At 41.7% G+C, this 20,490-nt stretch overlaps 1 protein-coding gene across 1 annotated transcript; it reads right to left on the minus strand.

The window, feature by feature from the left end:
• Nucleotides 1-1,074: 1,074 nt before the first annotated feature.
• Nucleotides 1,075-16,164, minus strand: LOC112237068 (protocadherin-20-like). Its single transcript, XM_042312923.1, is given in 7 exon segments — nt 1,075-1,976; nt 1,979-2,636; nt 2,896-2,985; nt 12,968-13,161; nt 13,990-14,823; nt 14,825-15,391; nt 15,908-16,164. Coding segments are annotated over 7 exon segments (2,676 nt in total). The 5' UTR covers nt 15,956-16,164; the 3' UTR covers nt 1,075-1,691.
• Nucleotides 16,165-20,490: the final 4,326 nt, after the last annotated feature.

Consider the following 20,490-nt stretch of genomic DNA (forward strand, 5'->3'; position numbering starts at 1 on the left):
GTTAACCCACTGTTCCCTGGCTGTCGTTCTGCTCCTGAACAGGCAGTTAACCCACTGTTCCCTGGCTGTAGTTCTGCTCCTGAACAAGGCAGTTAACCCACTGTTCCCTGGCTGTCGTTCTGCTCCTGAACAGGCAGTTAACCCACTGTTCCCTGGCTGTAGTTCTGCCCTGAACAAGGCAGTTAACCCACTGTTCCCTGGCTGTCGTTCTGCTCCTGAACAGGCAGTTAACCCACTGTTCCCTGGCTGTCGTTCTGCTCCTGAACAGGCAGTTAACCCACTGTTCCCTGGGAGGTCGTCAGTGCAAATAAGAACTTGTTCTTAACAGACTTTCCTAGTTAAATTTTCATTTAATTTCCCCTCCGCTTAAATTCTAATTTATAATCAAAACGTTGTCCTTAATTTACATCCTAATATGAAAGGCACGACCCGGTAGGCCGTTTTAATTTCAGAAAAGCAATATAATATGAAAATAAAGCACTTTTTAATATTCAAACAAGGATTTGTTTTCAGAGACAGACAATAAGAACATGGTTTAGGGAATGACAGGTTCACTGGGAGGTGACTAAGGATGGCACCCTATTCCCTATATAGTGCACTACTTTAGACCAGGGCCCTATAGAACCCTATTCCCTATATAGTGCACTACTTTAGACCAGAGCCCTATAGAACCCTATTCCCTATGTAGTGCACTACTTTAGACCAGAACCCTATGGAACCCTATTCCCTATATAGTGCACTACTTTAGACCAGAGCCCTATGGAACCCTATTCCCTATGTAGTGCACTACTTTAGACCAGAGCCCTATGGAACCCTATTCCCTATATAGTGCACTCCAGGGCCCTATAGAACCCTATTCCCTATATAATGGACTAATTTAGACCAGCACCCAATAGAACCCTATTCCCTATATAGTGCACTACTTTCGACCAGCGCCCTATATAGGGAAATAGGGTGCCATTTGGGACACACTTAAGGAGGCAGGTAGAGGGTTTGTTTGGTGGTCAGGCAAGAAGCCTCCTCTTGAAACTGTATAACAACAAAAAAAATGTTAAAATCTCACACAAAATCCAGTAGATTTGAAGAAAATTACAGATTTTAATTGACTTCTGCACTGCACTCTGGGGCTTTTCCAATGCAATCGAAAGGGGTATGAAAAAAACATTGTTATATCAATCAATCAATCAATCAATCAATCAATCAATCAATATTGTTATCGACACCAAATGATCCTCATCCCTTTCCAATGATCCTGACATCCTTGTGAACAAAATAAAAATTGAATCTCTCCCATTTTTTAAATTTGTAAGTTTAAGGAGTAATTTCTTAGGGCTTTCACGAAAAAAAATAAAAATAAAATAATCTTGTCTATTTAAAGATTTTGTTATAAAGTTATAAAACATTTCATATTATCTACAATATATACATCACATTGGGTCTTTTAATACGTTTTTAAAACGAGGACGTGTCACAAACGGCACCCTAATTCCTATATAGTGCACCACCATGGGCCCTGGTTAAAAATAATGCACTAAATAGGCAAAAGGGGGGTGCAATTTGGGATCCGGGCCTTTTGTCTTTTTGAGGATGAAAATCTACACTTCACAATTCACATTGTTTATAAACAGTTGCAGTGTAACAGTTTTGTACGTTGGAGTCTTTGCCTCAAAGTCTTTGCAATGTCAACGTCATCAAATGTTTGAGATTTCCGTCCGCTTTCTATCTGCGTCGTCACCGTTCACCTTCAAAGGCATTTCAACCTCTAGTCTTTTCATTTGGCATTTCCTCCATTTCTTCAGTTTCTTGCAGCATATATAAGCAGTCAATGTGACGACGATGCAGAACAGTCCCAGGCAGGTCACTGACAGAGCTATGAGTAGAGGCTGACAGGGGAACAAGTCCTCCCTGCCGGGCCTCTCTGTCAGTTTACCCACGTACCACTGCTTCTCCTCCATCTGGATCTCAGCCTCCTCCCGGTGAGAAGACTCTGGATGTAGCTCTCGTTAGAAACCGTCTCGTTGACGAAGAGGTTGACCAGGACCGTGGAGTGGAGAGGTTCGGGTTGACCGTGGTCCGAGACTTTAACCAGTAGACTATAGAGACCGCGGTCACTCAGTTCTCTCTTCAACGTGATGTTCCCTGTGTCCGGGTCGATATCAAATGACCCCGGCACGCCACCCTTCCTCTTGATGATGCTGTAGGCGATAACGGCGTTCATTCCTGTGTCTTTATCCACGGCGTAAACCTCTGTGATGGAGGTCCCTGGTAGGGTGCTAGGTAACACCAGCATGTAGGACTGGTTAGACTGGGGGAACAAGACGACGGGAGGGTTATCGTTTACGTCAAGGAGGAGGACGGTAACCACGGTGAGGCAGGAGAGAGAGGGTTCCCCTCCGTCGACTGCCTCGATCCAGAGGTGGTACGTCCCCTGTTGCTCCCGGTCCAGAGGGGTACGGGCCCTTAGAGCGCCGCGCCCCGCGTCGATCACGAAGATGTCGCTGCCGTTGACGATGGAGAGGGCCACCCAGCCGTTCTCACCTGCGTCCGCGTCCGTTACCGAGAGGACGCCGATCTCGCCAAAACCCGGGAAATTCTCCGGCACAAAGAATGTGAAGTCTTTATTGATGAAGCGTGGGCTGTTGGGTAAAAAAAATATATTTTTTAATCATATTAATCAATCAAAACAATCAATCAAATCAAATCAATCAATCAAAACAATAAAATCATATCAATCAATCAAAACAATCAATCAATCAATCAAATCAAATAATATCAATCAAATCAAATTATATCAATCAATCAAAACAATCAATCAAATCTAATCTAATCATATCAATCAATCAAAACAATCAATTAAATCAGCAGTTATCACAAAGTGTCTGGCCTTTCTCTTACCTGTTGTCATTGCGGTCCAGCACAGTGATGACCACTGTAGCTATAGACTCTCTCCTGGGGGTCCCTCGGTCCACCGCCCGAACCATGAACCTGCAGAGGATACAGTTTAGAGTTTACAAACTTTTATTATTATTGTCTCGTCACAATATTACAACAACAATAAACAAAACATATTGCAGATATATATATAAAATAAAATAAAAACACTATGAACATCCATAGGCAGTTATAATGCATTGTGTCATCCATATATCCAGTTTCCGCTTTAAATGACATTCAGCTTATTAAGGCTTCGTAAAGGCTTCATAAAGCCTACCTGACTAAGCACTACATAAATGTGTTACAAAACATCTATAACCGTACGTCATGCTTCATAAAGGCTTCATAAAGCCTACCTGACTAAGCTCTACATAAATGTGTTACAAAGCATCTATAGCCGTACGTGCTTCATAAAGGCTTCATAAAGCCTACCTAACTAAGCTCTACATAAATGTGTTACAAAACATCTATAAACGTCATGCTTCATAAAGGCTTCATAAAGCCTACCTGACTAAGCTCTACATAAATGTGTTACAAAGCATCTATAACCGTACGTCATGCTTCATAAAGGCTTCATAAAGCCTACCTGACTAAGCTCTACATAAATGCATCTATGTACATTACAAAGGCTTCATAAATCATGAATGTGTTACAAAACATCTAAGCCGTACGTCATGCTTCATAAAGGCTTCATAAAGCCTACCTAACTAAGCTCTACATAAATGTGTTACAAAACATCTATAACCATACGTCAGGCTTCATAAAGGCTTCATAAAGCCTACCTGACTAAGCTCTACATAAATGTGTTACAAAGCATCTATAACCGTACGTCATGCTTCATAAAGGCTTCATAAAGCCTACCTAACTAAGCTCTACATAAATGTGTTACAAAGCATCTATAACCGTACATCATGCTTCATAAAGGCTTCATAAAGCCTACCTGACTAAGCTCTACATAAATGTGTTACAAAGCATCTATAACCGTACGTCATGCTTCATAAAGGCTTCATAAAGCCTACCTAACTAAGCTCTACATAAATGTGTTACAAAACATCTATAACCGTACGTCATGCTTCATAAAGGCTTCATAAAGCCTACCTGACTAAGCTCTACATAAATGTGTTACAAAGCATCTATAACCGTACGTCATGCTTCATAAAGGCTTCATAAAGCCTACCTGACTAAGCTCTACATAAATGTGTTACAAAGCATCTATAACCGTACATCATACCAAAGCTTCATAAAGCCTACCAAAGAGCACCATGAATGTGTTACAAAACATCTATAACCGTACATCATGCTTTATAAAGGGTTCATAATCGTGACATAACATGTTGTGCTGCAGGATGACACAGGATCTAAAGAGGATTTATGTGAGTCACATTACAATTACCTTGATAAAAGCCCCCCAACATCAGGAAATTGAAAGTGGCTTTCAACTGAAACCAAGATACATGTTCCTCAGAACATAAACACACACACAACAATATAACAAGTCATACTGTGGGGTGTTGGACCCAGTCAGGTCTTTATATAACTATATAACAAGTCATACTGTGGGGTGTTGGACCCAGTCAGGTCTTTATATAACAATATAACAAGTCATACTGTGGGGTGTTGGACCCAGTCAGGTCTCTATATAACAAGTCATACTGTGGGGTGTTGGACCCAGTCAGGTCTCTATACAACAATATAACAAGTCATACTGTGGGGTGTTGGACCCAGTCAGGTCTTTATATAACAAGTCATACTGTGGGGTGTTGGACCCAGTCAGGTCTTTATATAACAAGTCATACTGTGGGGTGTTGGACCCAGTCAGGTCTTTATATAACAATATAACAAGTCATACTGTGGGGTGTTGGACCCAGTCAGGTCTCTATATAACAAGTCATACTGTGGGGTGTTGGACCCAGTCAGGTCTTTATATAACAAGTCATACTGTGGGGTGTTGGACCCAGTCAGGTCTTTATATGACAAGTCATACTGTGGGGTGTTGGACCCAGTCAGGTCTTTATATAACAAGTCATAATGTGAGGTGTTGGACCCAGTCAGGTCTCTATATAACAAGTCATACTGTGGGGTTTTGGACCCAGTCAGGTCTCTATATAACAAGTCATACTGTGGGGTGTTGGACCCAGTCAGGTCTCTATATAACAAGTCATACTGTGGGGTGTTGGACCCAGTCAGGTCTTTATATAACAAGTCATACTGTGGGGTGTTGGACCCAGTCAGGTCTTTATATGACAAGTCATACTGTGGGGTGTTGGACCCAGTCAGGTCTTTATATAACAAGTCATACTGTGAGGTGTTGGACCCAGTCAGGTCTCTATATAACAAGTCATACTGTGGGGTTTTGGACCCAGTCAGGTCTATATAACAAGTCATACTGTGGGGTGTTGGACCCAGTCAGGTCTCTATATAACAAGTCATACTGTGGGGTGTTGGACCCAGTCAGGTCTCTATATAACAAGTCATACTGTGGGGTGTTGGACCCAGTCAGGTCTTTATATAACAAGTCATACTGTGGGGTGTTGGACCCAGTCAGGTCTTTATATGACAAGTCATACTGTGGGGTGTTGGACCCAGTCAGGTCTTTATATAACAAGTCATACTGTGAGGTGTTGGACCCAGTCAGGTCTCTATATAACAAGTCATACTGTGGGGTTTTGGACCCAGTCAGGTCTCTATATAACAAGTCATACTGTGGGGTGTTGGACCCAGTCAGGTCTCTATATAACAAGTCATACTGTGGGGTGTTGGACCCAGTCAGGTCTTTATATAACAAGTCATACTGTGGGGTGTTGGACCCAGTCAGGTCTTTATATAACAAGTCATACTGTGGGGTGTTGGACCCAGTCAGGTCTTTATATGACAAGTCATACTGTGGGGTGTTGGACCCAGTCAGGTCTTTATATAACAAGTCATACTGTGAGGTGTTGGACCCAGTCAGGTCTCTATATAACAAGTCATACTGTGGGGTTTGGACCCAGTCAGGTCTCTATATAACAAGTCATACTGTGGGGTGTTGGACCCAGTCAGGTCTCTATACAACAATATAACAAGTCACTGTGGGGTTTTGGACCCAGTCAGGTCTTTATATAACAAGTCATACTGTGGGGTTTTGGACCCAGTCAGGTCTCTATACAACAATATAACAAGTCATACTGTGGGGTTTTGGACCCAGTCAGGTCTCTATATAACAAGTCATACTGTGGGGTGTTGGACCCAGTCAGGTCTTTATATAACAAGTCATACTGTGGGGTGTTGGACCCAGTCAGGTCTTTATATAACAATATAACAAGTCATACTGTGGGGTGTTGGACCCAGTCAGGTCTCTATATAACAAGTCATACTGTGGGGTGTTGGACCCAGTCAGGTCTTTATATAACAAGTCATACTGTGGGGTGTTGGACCCAGTCAGGTCTCTATATAACAAGTCATACTGTGGGGTGTTGGACCCAGTCAGGTCTTTATATAACAAGTCATACTGTGGGGTGTTGGACCCAGTCAGGTCTTTATATGACAAGTCATACTGTGGGGTGTTGGACCCAGTCAGGTCTTTATATAACAAGTCATACTGTGAGGTGTTGGACCCAGTCAGGTCTCTATATAACAAGTCATACTGTGGGGTTTTGGACCCAGTCTCTCTATATAACAAGTCATAATGTGGGGTGTTGGACCCAGTCAGGTCTCTATATAACAAGTCATACTGTGGGGTGTTGGACCCAGTCAGGTCTTTATATAACAAGTCATACTGTGGGGTGTTGGACCCAGTCAGGTCTTTATATGACAAGTCATACTGTGGGGTGTTGGACCCAGTCAGGTCTTTATATAACAAGTCATACTGTGAGGTGTTGGACCCAGTCAGGTCTCTATATAACAAGTCATACTGTGGGGTTTTGGACCCAGTCAGGTCTCTATATAACAAGTCATACTTTGGGGTGTTGGACCCAGTCAGGTCTCTATATAACAAGTCATACTGTGGGGTGTTGGACCCAGTCAGGTCTCTATATAACAAGTCATACTGTGGGGTGTTGGACCCAGTCAGGTCTCTATATAACAAGTCATACTGTGGGGTGTTGGACCCAGTCAGGTCTCTATATAACAAGTCATACTGTGGGGTGTTGGACCCAGTCAGGTCTCTAAAAGTCACCCAGTCAGGTGTCTATATAACAAGTCATACTGTGGGGTGTTGGACCCAGTCAGGTCTCTATACAACAATATAACAAGTCATACTGTGGGGTGTTGGACCCAGTCAGGTCTTTATATAACAAGTCATACTGTGGGGTGTTGGACCCAGTCAGGTCTTTATATAACAAGTCATACTGTGGGGTGTTGGACCCAGTCAGGTCTTTATATAACAATATAACAAGTCATACTGTGGGGTGTTGGACCCAGTTTCAGGTCTTTATATAACAAGTCATACTGTGGGGTGTTGGACCCAGTCAGGTCTTTATATGACAAGTCATACTGTGGGGTGTTGACCCAGTCAGGTCTTTATATAACAAGTCATACTGTGAGGTGTTGGACCCAGTCAGGTCTCTATATAACAAGTCATACCCAGTCAGGTCTCTATATAACAAGTCATACTGTGGGGTGTTGGACCCAGTCAGGTCTTTATATAACAAGTCATACTGTGGGGTGTTGGACCCAGTCAGGTCTTTATATGACAAGTCATACTGTGGGGTGTTGGACCCAGTCAGGTCTTTATATAACAAGTCATACTGTGAGGTGTTGGACCCAGTCAGGTCTCTATATAACAAGTCATACTGTGGGGTTTTGGACCCAGTCAGGTCTCTATATAACAAGTCATAGGTGGACCCAGTCAGGTCTCTATATAACAAGTCATACTGTGGGGTGTTGACCCAGTCAGGTCTTTATATAACAAGTCATACTGTGGGGTGTTGGACCCAGTCAGGTCTTTATATAACAAGTCATACTGTGGGGTGTTACAGTCAGGTCTTTATATGACAAGTCATACTGTGGGGTGTTGGACCCAGTCAGGTCTTTATATAACAAGTCATACTGTGAGGTGTTGACCCAGTCAGGTCTCTATATAACAAGTCATACTGTGGGGTTTTGGACCCAGTCAGGTCTCTATATAACAAGTCATACTGTGGGGTGTTGGACCCAGTCAGGTCTCTATATAACAAGTCATACTGTGGGGGTTGGACCCAGTCAGGTCTCTATATAACAAGTCATACTGTGGGGTGTTGGACCCAGTCAGGTCTCTATACAACAATATAACAAGTCATACTGTGGGGTTTTGACCCAGTCAGGTCTTTATATAACAAGTCATACTGTGGGGTTTTGGACCCAGTCAGGTCTCTATACAACAATATAACAAGTCATACTGTGGGGTTTTGGACCCAGTCAGGTCTCTATATAACAAGTCATAGGTTGGACCCAGTCAGGTCTTTATATAACAAGTCATAGACCCTGGTCTCTATATAACAATATAACAAGTCATACTGTGGGGTGTTGGACCCAGTCAGGTCTCTATATAACAAGTCATACTGTGGGGTGTTGGACCCAGTCAGGTTCATACTGTGGGGTGTTGGACCCAGTCAGGTCTTTATATAACAAGTCATATGTTGGACCCAGTCAGGTCTCTATATAACCAAGTCCTGTGGGGTGTTGCACCCAGTCAGGTCTTTATATAACAAGTCATACTGTGGGGTGTTGGACCCAGTCAGGTCTCTATATAACAAGTCATACTGTGGGGTGTTGGACCCAGTCAGGTCTTTATATAACAAGTCATAACCCAGTGGTCTTTATATAACAATATAACTACTCTCAAAAATCAAAGTTTCTTAGATTTCTCTCAGACAAAAGTGGTCCCCTGATACGGTTCAAACACATAAAATATTTTTATGTTTTTTTCTATTAACAAACATAGTCAGGGATAAATCTACAGAGTAGTGATCCACAACACATTTCTTTACCTGTGGAGTAACTGACTAACAACACACCTGAGCAGTCATCTACAGCCTGCATACCCTCCAGGTTCAGGAATACAGCTGGACATGAGCCGGCATACCCTCCAGGTTCAGGAATACAGCTGGACATGTAAGGTGAGCCGGCATACCCTCCAGGTTCAGGTAGACGGCCCTATCAAACCCCCCTCCGCCTGCGTTGCTACTATCAAACGTCCGATCACCCAGGAATAAAATGGATGGAACTCCTGCTTTTGATTTGAACTAAGAGACGTGGAACGCTCCTCCATCTGCCTGACTGAGACATGACCGGACCAAGCTGTTTCCGGACTAGGCTGAACCCCCTGGATGTTTCCATCCACCGAGCCCGACAGGTCAGATAAGTTTGCTTCATGATTAATCAGCGCCGGTTTTACAGTACTACACTTTACAGTACTATACTTTACAGTACTATACTTTACAGTACTATACTTTACAGTACTACACTTTACAGTATTATACTTTACAGTACTACACTTTACAGGGCTTTACAGTACTACACTTTACAGTACTACACTTTACAGTACTATACTTTACAGTACTATACTTTACAGTACTATACTTTACAGTACTACACTTTACAGGGCTTTACAGTACTACACTTTACAGTACTATACTTTACAGTACTATACTTTACAGTACTATACTTTACAGTACTACACCTTACAGTTCTACACTTTACAGTATTATACTTTACAGTACTACACTTTACAGGGCTTTACAGTACTACACTTCACAGTACTTTACAGTACTACACTTTACAGCACTACACTTTACAGTACTACACTTTACAGTACTTTACAGCACTACACTTTACAGGGCTTTACAGTACTACACTTCACAGTACTTTACAGTACTACACTTTACAGCACTACAATTTACAGTACTACACTTTACAGTACTTTACAGCACTACACTTTACAGTACTACACTTTACAGGGCTTTACAGAACTACACTTCACAGCACTTTACAGTACTACACTTTACAGGACTTTACAGTACTACACTTTACAGTACTTTACAGTACTACACTTTACAGGACTTTACAGTACTACACTTTACAGTACTACACTTTACAGGACTTTACAGTACTACACTTTACAGTACTTTACAGTACTACACTTTACAGTACTTTACAATACTACATCAATCATGCTCCCTGACCTTTGAATTCCTAACTTTTGCACTTCATGGACTTAACAGATTATTGATATTACATTGACGAATTGTGGCGATGCTATTCTAGCTGCTTGTACTAACTCGTGAATATAAACCTGTATATGTTAAATGAATGTAGGTGAAGGTTTGTTGTATGAGGTGAGGCTGAGTTATATCTGTAATAATCATCAACCTTCAGAGATACCATGCTGCCCCGTAAATACATACCACCAGCCTTCAGAGATACCATAAACACATACCACCAACCTTCAGAGATACCATGCTGTACCATAAATACATACCACCAGCCTTCAGAGATACCATGTTGTACCATAAATACATACCACCGACCTTCAGAGATACCATGCTGTCCTGTAAATACATACCACTGACCTTCAGAGATACCATGCTGTCCTGTAAATACATACCACCAACCTTCAGAGATACCATGCTGTACCATAAATACATACCACCAACCTTCAGAGATACCATGCTGTACCATAAATACATACCACCAGCCTTCAGAGATACCATAAATACATACCACCAGCCTTCAGAGATACCATGCTGTACCATAAATACATACCACCAGCCTTCAGAGATACCATGCTGTACTATAAATACATACCACCAGCCTTCAGAGATACCATGCTGTTCTATAAATACATACCACCAGCCTTCAGAGATACCATAAATACATACCACCAACCTTCAGAGATACCATGCTGTACTGTAAATACATACCACCAGCCTTTAGAGATACCATGCTGTACCATAAATACATACCACCAGCCTTCAGAGATACCATGCTGTTCTATAAATACATACCACCAGCCTTCAGAGATACCATGCTGTACCTCAAATACATACCACCAGCCTTCAGAGATACCATAAATACATACCACCAACCTTCAGAGATACCATGCTGTTCTATAAATACATACCACCAGCCTTCAGAGATACCATAAATACATACCACCAGCCTTCAGAGATACCATGCTGTCCTGTAAACACATACCACCGACCTTCAGAGATACCATAAATACATACCACCAGCCTTCAGAGATACCATGCTGTACTGTAAATACATACCACCAGCCTTTAGAGATACCATGCTGTACCATAAATACATACCACCAGCCTTCAGAGATACCATGCTGTACTATAAATACATACCACCAGCCTTCAGAGATACCATAAATACATACCACCAGCCTTCAGAGATACCATGCTGTACTATAAACACATACCACCAACCTTCAGAGATACCATGCTGTACTGTAAACACATACCACCAGCCTTCAGAAATACCATGCTGTACCATAAATACATACCACCAACCTTCAGAGATACCATGCTGTACTGTAAACACATACCACCAGCCTTCAGAGATACCATGCTGTCCTGTAAACACATACCACCAGCCTTCAGCGATACCATGCTGTCCTGTAAATACATACCACCAGCCTTCAGAGATACCATGCTGTCCTGTAAACACATACCACCAGCCTTCAGAGATACCATAAATACATACCACCAACCTTCAGAGATACCATGCTGTCCTATAAACACATACCACCAGCCTTCAGAGATACCATAAATACATACCACCAACCTTCAGAGATACCATGCTGTACTATAAATACATACCACCAGCCTTCAGAGATACCATGCTGTACTATAAATACATACCACCAGCCTTCAGAGATACCATGCTGTACCATAAATACATACCACCAACCTTCAGAGATACCATGCTGTACTATAAATACATACCACCAGCCTTCAGAGATACCATGCTGTACTATAAATACATACCACCAGCCTTCAGAGATACCATGCTGTACCATAAACACATACCACCAGCCTTCAGAAATACCATGCTGTCCTATAAATACATACCATCAGCCTTCAGAGATACCATAAACACATACCACCAGCCTTCAGAGATACCATGCTGTCCTATAAATACATACCATCAGCCTTCAGAGATACCATAAACACATACCACCAGCCTTGGTTTTAGGGCAATATAGTATATTTTAAAAGCTGTGGGAAAACCAGAAAAAAACGGGGAAATCTGAAACCTGGAAAAACAAAACCGAGAAAACGGGTATGGGGGAACCCCCCCCGGAATTCATTTTGGTGAAGGACTGCACTTTAGAGTGTGTGATTCTGCAGCATTTTGGGGACAGTTGAGATCAGGTCCACTATTGGCTGTGCGCCCAAGAGGGAAAGAGGTTGGGCCTGTCCTACAAAGGGTTTAGAGTAATATAACACACGGCATTTATCCACAGCCATTTGCAGTCACGCGTGAATACATTTTTACTTTTTAAAAATTTACTTTACTAGGCAAGTCAGTTAAGAAAAAATTCTTATTTTCAATGATGGTCTAGGAACAGTGGGTTAACTGCCTGTTCAGGGGCAGAACAACAGATTTTGTACCTTGTCAGCTCAGGGATTTGAACTTGCAACCTTTCGGTTGCTAGTCCAACGCTCTAACCACTAGGCTACCCTACATACGGGTGGGAGCCTAACCCACCATGCTGGTGTTGCAATTCTCTACCAAGATGCATGATGGGTTATCAATGCTTTGTGATGCCTCAATTTAACAAGATTTATAAAGCCTTATATTAAGCATTGCTTATGCCACCCTTGATAAAGAACTGGTTTATGTCATCTTTGACAAAGATATATTTAATTCCACCAACTCTGTTTAAATGTGTTGTTTTTTTGTTTCACTTTTTTGTATACACTTTGAGATTATTTTCTGTAATGAAAAAGCTAAACAAGTAAATTATTATTATTACTATAAACATATATAGGCAATTTATAATGCATTTTAATCCATACAATATCAGTCATAGTACGTTAGGATACATCATCAATATGCGACAGACCTGTAGGTCTGCTTCTCTTCTCGGTCCAGAGATGTGGACACGGTCAGCACGCCGGTCAGCCTCTCCAGGAGGAAAATGGAGGGAGCGTCTGACCCCAGCGTGTAGATGACCTCTCCTCTGGCCTCACTGTCCTGGTCTGTGGCCTGGAGCTGGGTCAGGAAGCTGTTGGGAGGGTTATTCTCCTCCACAGAGACCTGAGAATAAAATAAGTATGGTGTTATCAAGGACTCAAATAAGTAGGTAAATACATCAATAAGTACATTTTAAAATAAAAAATAATACCTAAATACTAAAATAAATGTGTAAATACTGAAATACATTTGTAAATACTAAAATAATAAGTAAATACTATAATAAATAAGTACATTTTAAAATAAATGTGTAAATACTAAAATAAATGTGTAAACACTAAAATAAATGTGTAAATACTGAAATAATAAGTAAATACTATAATAAATAAGTACATTTTAAAATACATTTGTAAATACTATAATAAATAAGTACATTTTAAAATAAATTTGTAAATACTATAATAAATAAGTACATTTTAAAATAAATTTGTAAATACTATAATAAATAAGTACATTTTAAAATAAATTTGTAAATACTATAATAAATAAGTAAATACTAAAATAAATGTGTAAATACTGAAATACATTTGTAAATACTGAAATAAATGTGTAAATACTATAATAAATAAGTAAATTCTTAAATTAAATAGGTAAATACTGAAATAAATTTGTAAATACTGAAATAAATTTGTAAATACTATAATAAATAAGTAAATTCTAAAATAAATAGGTAAATACTGAAATAAATACGTGAGTAGACCTTTTTTGATTTTATTAGTCAACAACAATTATTAAAAAAAAAAAAAAAAAAATCCTCTATATTTTGTACTGAAATGGCTTAAGAAAATCAATGTACTATCAATAACATGCTCAATGTTCATGTCCAAACCCTAACCGTAACCCTAACAACCGTTTAAACATTCCTGTGTTCATGCAAATACATCCACTCACCTCATACAGAGACTGTTTGAAGACCGGCGAGTTGTCGTTCTCATCCAGAACCAGGATCTTAACGAAGGTCTTAATGGCGAGACCTCTGGGGTTCCTGAGCACTACGGTCAGCTCGTAGTCCTGCCTCTGCTCGTGGTCCAGCGGCTCCGTCGTCTCTAACAGATACTCGTTCTTCAACCGTTTGTAAGGTGTCAGTCGGAACGGGCCGGATCCTTCAAGTAGACATTCCGTCCCTTGTCCTCTCTGGTCCGTGTTGGACACGGTGAAAAACGCGATTGGGGAAAACGGCGGTTCGGACTCCTTCATCGTGACCACGCCGTCTTTCTCCGCCGCGATGTAGCGAGGCGTAATAACAGGCGGACCGGAAGCTACCCGGATCACGTGCACCGTCACCGTGGCGACGGCAGGGACGCAACCAGGCCCGTTGGCGAGGACAGTGAGTTTGTAGAACTTCCCGGTTGCGGTGTTGATCTGACCGGCCAGTTTGATCACCCCGGTAATCCGGTCCAGATGGAACAGAGCTCTAGCCTCCCGGGGAACGCGGTCGCTGTACGCATAGCTGATCACGGCGTTGGCGCCCTGGTCGGGGTCGAAGGCGTGTAACCTGGACAGGTGCTCTCCTTTAGTCGTATTCCCGTAGAGCGTCACGTTGACCTGTGACTCTGTGAACTGAGGACAGTTATCATTGACATCAGTGATTATAATCCTCAACGTGGCGGTGCCAAGGAGAGGTGGTAACCCACCGTCCTCTGCTATAATATCCGTTACGTATTCCTCCCGTCGTTCCCGGTCCAGCTCGTCGGTCACGATGAGGAAGGGTGTCAGCTCACCCCCCCTCGTTCTCCTCTACGTCCAGAGTGAACACCCCAAAGTCGTTGACCAGCCAGTAAGTCTGAACCCCGTGAAACCCCAGATCAGGGTCCGTCGCTGACTGCTCCACCGCGAACCTCGCGTTGACCTGGGTGTTCTCCGGGACGGAAACCCTAATCTCGCCCGTCGGGAAGCGCGGACGATTATCGTTAACATCCTCCACCAAGATTTTGACCTTAACCAGCTGGAAATACTGCTGGGGTAGAACGAACACATCCAGGGAGAGGACGCAGCCCTGGTTGTACTCTGAGGAGTCGGGGCAGAGCGTCTCCCTGTCGATCTCATTCCCAGACGTAAACAGCTGTCCCGTAGTGCTGTTCAGAGTGACATACTGATCACTGGGCATCTTCTGGGGCAGATTGAATAAAACATGGGGATCGAGGGATAAATCCAAGTGTAAGTCGGAGCCCATGGACCCGATGAGTGTCCCCGACGGTAATCCTTCTTTTATCTTATAGACCAGCTCTTTGGCTTGGCTGAAATTAGCAAAACAGCAGAGGGGGCTGGTGTAAAGGAGGAGTATACACAAACCCTGAAATACAGACACAGTACAGAAACATGGGGGTTTAACAAATAGACTTCCAGACATGAGAGAATCAGTCTCAGGGGGTGGGGGGTGGGGGTGGTGGGGGGACAACAAACATGATACCGAAACACCGAGACCGATACAGTTATATTATGGAGTCAATAGCCGAGAATGTAAAGAAAATCACTGATTAAATCAGACTTTCTAAACAGGCACATATATGCTTTTTAAATGTTTTAAATACACATTTTTTTACTCTTTAACTCTTTAAATAATAACAAGTAGAACTTAGTCTAGGCTTTGAACCACAGACATTAAGATGTATTGAAAATAACATACACGTTACTACTCATCAATTACATGACACACGTCGAAGTGGCCAGTTGATTTAAGCGCAAACCAAACTCTCATTTGACATTGAACTATGAGGTTTAAAAAATAAATAAAAAAAAAAGCTTTCTCTCTTCATTTTTTTTCATAGAAGGACTACTTTTACAAGACTACAATGAGAAAAACACTTACCCACAGTACTCCTCTCGAGCTAAGTCCGGGTCCTGTTTTGTCGAACATGTTTATTCCACCTGGCTCGACGTGGTTTGACCTACAGACCGGAGCGGAGAGCCCGGAGCTAAACGCATCAGAGGTATTTGTCGTGTGCTGAGTTGATCACCGTAGCAGCAGCACATAGCCTCTGCAGAGTTCGTTGCTGTCTTGTCGCCTTCTGAACTGAACAGAGTCATTCATCCCAACACTGAGTCGGGAACACGCCCACAATATGCAAATACACCCCCCTTGACGGCAACCAATGAGATTAGACAGCCGCTGGGATGGACAGGGAGAGGCGGTTCAAGGATCTTGCCCTGTTTTTTTTTGCAGAGAGAGGGATTGTGTGTGTGTGTGTGTGTGTGTGTGTGTGTGTGTGTGTGTGTGTGTGTGTGTGTGTGTGTGTGTGTGTGTGTGTGTGTGAGTGTGTGAGTGTTCAAAACAGAGAGAAAAAGTACCCATAGTAAGTAATAGTGTTTGGAGCCTGTTATTTCTGTAAATTATGAATTACTGGAAGCCTCCCTATAGAGCACATGAACCCAACCTTTCTGAAATGTACATGTGCCCTTAATGACATGTATATAGATGATGATGAGTGTAGGATGTTGTACTGCACCAATTACAGCACTTGAGAATCTTGTGTGTTTGAATTCTTGGATATTATATGCTTTAGACAATGCCCTCGTAGCAGTATGTTTCCAACATTAAATGTCCCCTCATAGCAGTATGTTTCCAACATTAAATGTCCCCTCATAGCAGGATGTTTCCAACATTAAATGTCCCCTTACAGCAGTATGTTTCCAACATTAAATGTCCCCTCATAGCAGTATGTTTCCAACATTAAATGTCCCCTTACAGCAGTATGTTTCCAACATTAAATGTGTCCCCTTACAGCAGTATGTTTCCAACATTAAATGTCCCCTTACAGCAGTATGTTTCCAACATTAAATGTCCCCTTACAGCAGTATGTTTCCAACATTAAATGTCCCCTTACAGCAGTATGTTTCCAACATTAAATGTGTCCCCTCATAGCAGTATGTTTCCAACATTAAATGTCCCCTCATAGCAGTATGTTTCCAACATTAAATGTCCCCTCATAGCAGTATGTTTCCAACATTAAATGTCCCCTTACAGCAGTATGTTTACAACATTAAATGTCCCCTCAAAACAGTATGTTTTCATTAACACCATACTGTAGATCATTAACACCATACTGTACACCATTAACACCATACTGTAGGTCATTAACACCATACTCTAGATCATTAACACCATACTGTAGATCATTAACACCATACTGTAGATCATTAACACAATACTGTAGATCATTAACACCATACTGTAGGACTGTAGATCATTAACACCATACTGTAGGACTTTAGATCATTAACACCATACTGTAGATCATTAACACCATACTGTAGATCATTAACACCATACTGTAGATCATTAACACCATACTGTAGATCATTAACACAATACTGTAGGACTGTAGGTCATTAACACCATACTGTAGATCATTAACACCATACTGTAGATCATTAACACAATACTGTAGGACTGTAGGTCATTAACACCATACTGTAGATCATTAACACCATACTGTAGATCATTAACACCATACTGTAGGACTGTAGATCATTAACACCATACTGTAGATCATAAACACCATACTGTAGATCATTAACACCATACTGTAGATCATTAACACCATACTGTAGATCATTAACACCATACTTTAGATCATTAACACCATACTGTAGGACTGTAGATCATTAACACCATACTGTAGATCATTAACACCATACTGTAGGTCATTAACACCATACTGTAGGTCATTAACACCATACTGTAGGACTGTAGATCATTAACACCATACTGTAGATCATTAACACCATACTGTAGGTCATTAACACCATACTCTAGGACTGTAGGTCATTAACACCATACTGTAGATCATTAACACCATACTGTAGGTCTGTAGATCATTAACACCATACTGTAGGTCATTAACACCATACTGTAGGTCTGTAGATCATTAACACCATACTGTAGATCATTAACACCATACTGTAGATCCTTAACACCATAACGTAGATCATTAACACCATACTGTAGGACTGTAGATCATTAACACCATACTGTAGGACTGTAGATCATTAACACAATACTGTAGATCATTAACACCATACTGTTGGACTGTAGATCATTAACACCATACTGTAGATCATTAACACCATACTGTAGGTCTGTAGATCATTAACACCATACTGTAGGTCATTAACACCATACTGTAGATCATTAACACCATACCGTAGATCCTTAACACCATAACGTAGATCATTAACACCATACTGTAGGACTGTAGATCATTAACACCATACTGTAGGACTGTAGATCATTAACACAATACTGTAGATCATTAACACCATACTGTTGGACTGTAGATCATTAACACCATACTGTAGATCATTAACACCATACTGTAGGACTGTAGATCATTAACACCATACTGTAGGACTGTAGATCATTACATTGAAATCTGTCCCAAATGACACCCTATTCCCTACATAGTTAGACCAGATCCCTATGGCACTGTATTCCCTACATAGTGCACTACTTTTGACCAGAGCACATAGGTGCCGAAGTGCACTACATGGGGAGGAGGGTACCATTTGGGATGTAGGTCTGGGCCGGAGCAGAGGGTAGATGGGTATAGTATCTTCAGTATAGAGATTAGTCAGTAATCCACCATTAGCAGAAATTAGAGAGGAGAGTAAATACAGTATTATGGTATAAAAGAGTGTCACAAACACTCATAAATAATTAGAGATAGGATAGAGAGAGAGAGTAGATCATTAACAGAGATACTGAGAGGGAGATAGAGAGAGAGGGATTAAGAGAGATAGGGGAGATCATTAACAATAGAGTTGGACTGTAGATCATTAACACCATAGGTAGATCATTAACAGAGATAGGTAGGACTGTAGAGAGAGATATGTAGATCATTAACACCATAGAGAGGACTGTAGATCATTAACAGAGAGATACTGTAGGGGTAGACAGAGAGAGAGAAATGACACCCTATTGAGAGAGACCAGATCCCTATGGAGGAGAAGAAGGACATAGTGCACTACAGACCAGAGCACATGGAGGAGAAGAAGAGAGAGAGACAAGGAGATGTAGCTGGAGGAGAAGAAGAAGAGAGAGAGACAAAGAGATAGTATCTTCAGTATGGTCAGAGAAGAAGAAGCAGAAAGACAAAGAGAGAGTAAATACAGTATGGAGGAGAAGAAGAGAGTCACAAACAGACAAATAATTAGAGATAGGAGAGAGGAGGAGAAGAAGAAAGAGAGAGACAAAGAGACAGATAGAGAGGAGGAGAAGAAGAAGAGAGAGAGAGACAGAGACAGAGATAGAGTGGAGGAGAAGAAGAAGAGAGAGAGACAGAGAGAGAGAGAGAGAGAGGAGAAGAAGAAGAGAGAGAGACAGAGAGAGAGTAGAGAGAGAAGAAGAGAGAGAGACAGAGAGAGAGTAGAGTGGAGGAGACAAAAGAGAGTAGAGGGAGAGAAGAAGAGAGAGAGAGACAGAGAGTAGAGTGGAGGAGAAGAAGAAGAGAGAGAGAGACAGAGACAGAGTAGAGTGGAGGAGAAGAAGCAAGAGAGAGAGACAGAGAGAGAGTAGAGAGAAGAAGAAGAAGTGAGAGAGACAGAGAAGATAGAGAGGAGAAGAAGAGAGAGAAGAGACAGAGAGAGAGTAGGAGGAGGAGAAGAAGAAGAAGAGAGAGAGAGAGAGAGTAGAGTGGAGGAGAAGAAGAAGAGAGAGAGAGACAGAGAGAGAGTAGAGTGGAGGAGAAGAAGAAGAGAGAGAGAGACAGAGAGAGTAGAGTGGAGGAGAAGAAGAAGAGAGAGAGAGAGAGAGACAAAGAGAGAGTAGAGTGGAGGAGAAGAAGAAGAGAGAGAGACAAAGAGAGAGTTTAGAGTGGAGGAGAAGAAGAAGAGAGAGAGACAGAGAGAGAGAGACAGAGAGAGAAGAAGAAGAAGAGAGAGAGAGACAGAGAGAGAGTAGAGTGGAGAAAAGAAAGAGACAAAGAGAGATTATTAGAGTGGAGGAGAAGAAGAAGAGAGAGAGAGACAGAGAGAGAGTAGATTTGGAGGAGAAGAAGAAGAGAGAGAGAGACAGAAGAGAGTAGAGTGGAGGAGAAGAAGAAGAGAGAGAGACAGAGAGAGAGTGGAGGAGTGAAGAAGAGAGAAGAAGAGAGAGAGACAAAGAGAGAGTAGAGTGGAGGAGAAGAAGAAGAGAGAGAGAGACAAAGAGAGAGTAGAGTGGAGGAGAAGAAGAAGAGAGAGACAGAGAGAGAGTAGAGTGGAGGAGAAGAAGAAGAAGAGAGAGACAAGAGAGAGTAGAGTGGGAGGAGAAGAGAGAAGAAGAGAGAAGAGTGGAGAGAGAGACAAAGAGAGAGTAGAGTGGAGGAGAAGAAGAAAGAGAGAGAGAGAGAGACAAAGAGAGAGTAGAGTGGAGGAGAAGAAGAAGAGAGAGAGAGACAGAGAGAGAGTAGAGTG

This window comes from Oncorhynchus tshawytscha, unplaced genomic scaffold, assembly GCF_018296145.1.
Source record: "Oncorhynchus tshawytscha isolate Ot180627B unplaced genomic scaffold, Otsh_v2.0 Un_contig_6500_pilon_pilon, whole genome shotgun sequence".
Taxonomy (NCBI): domain Eukaryota; kingdom Metazoa; phylum Chordata; class Actinopteri; order Salmoniformes; family Salmonidae; genus Oncorhynchus; species Oncorhynchus tshawytscha.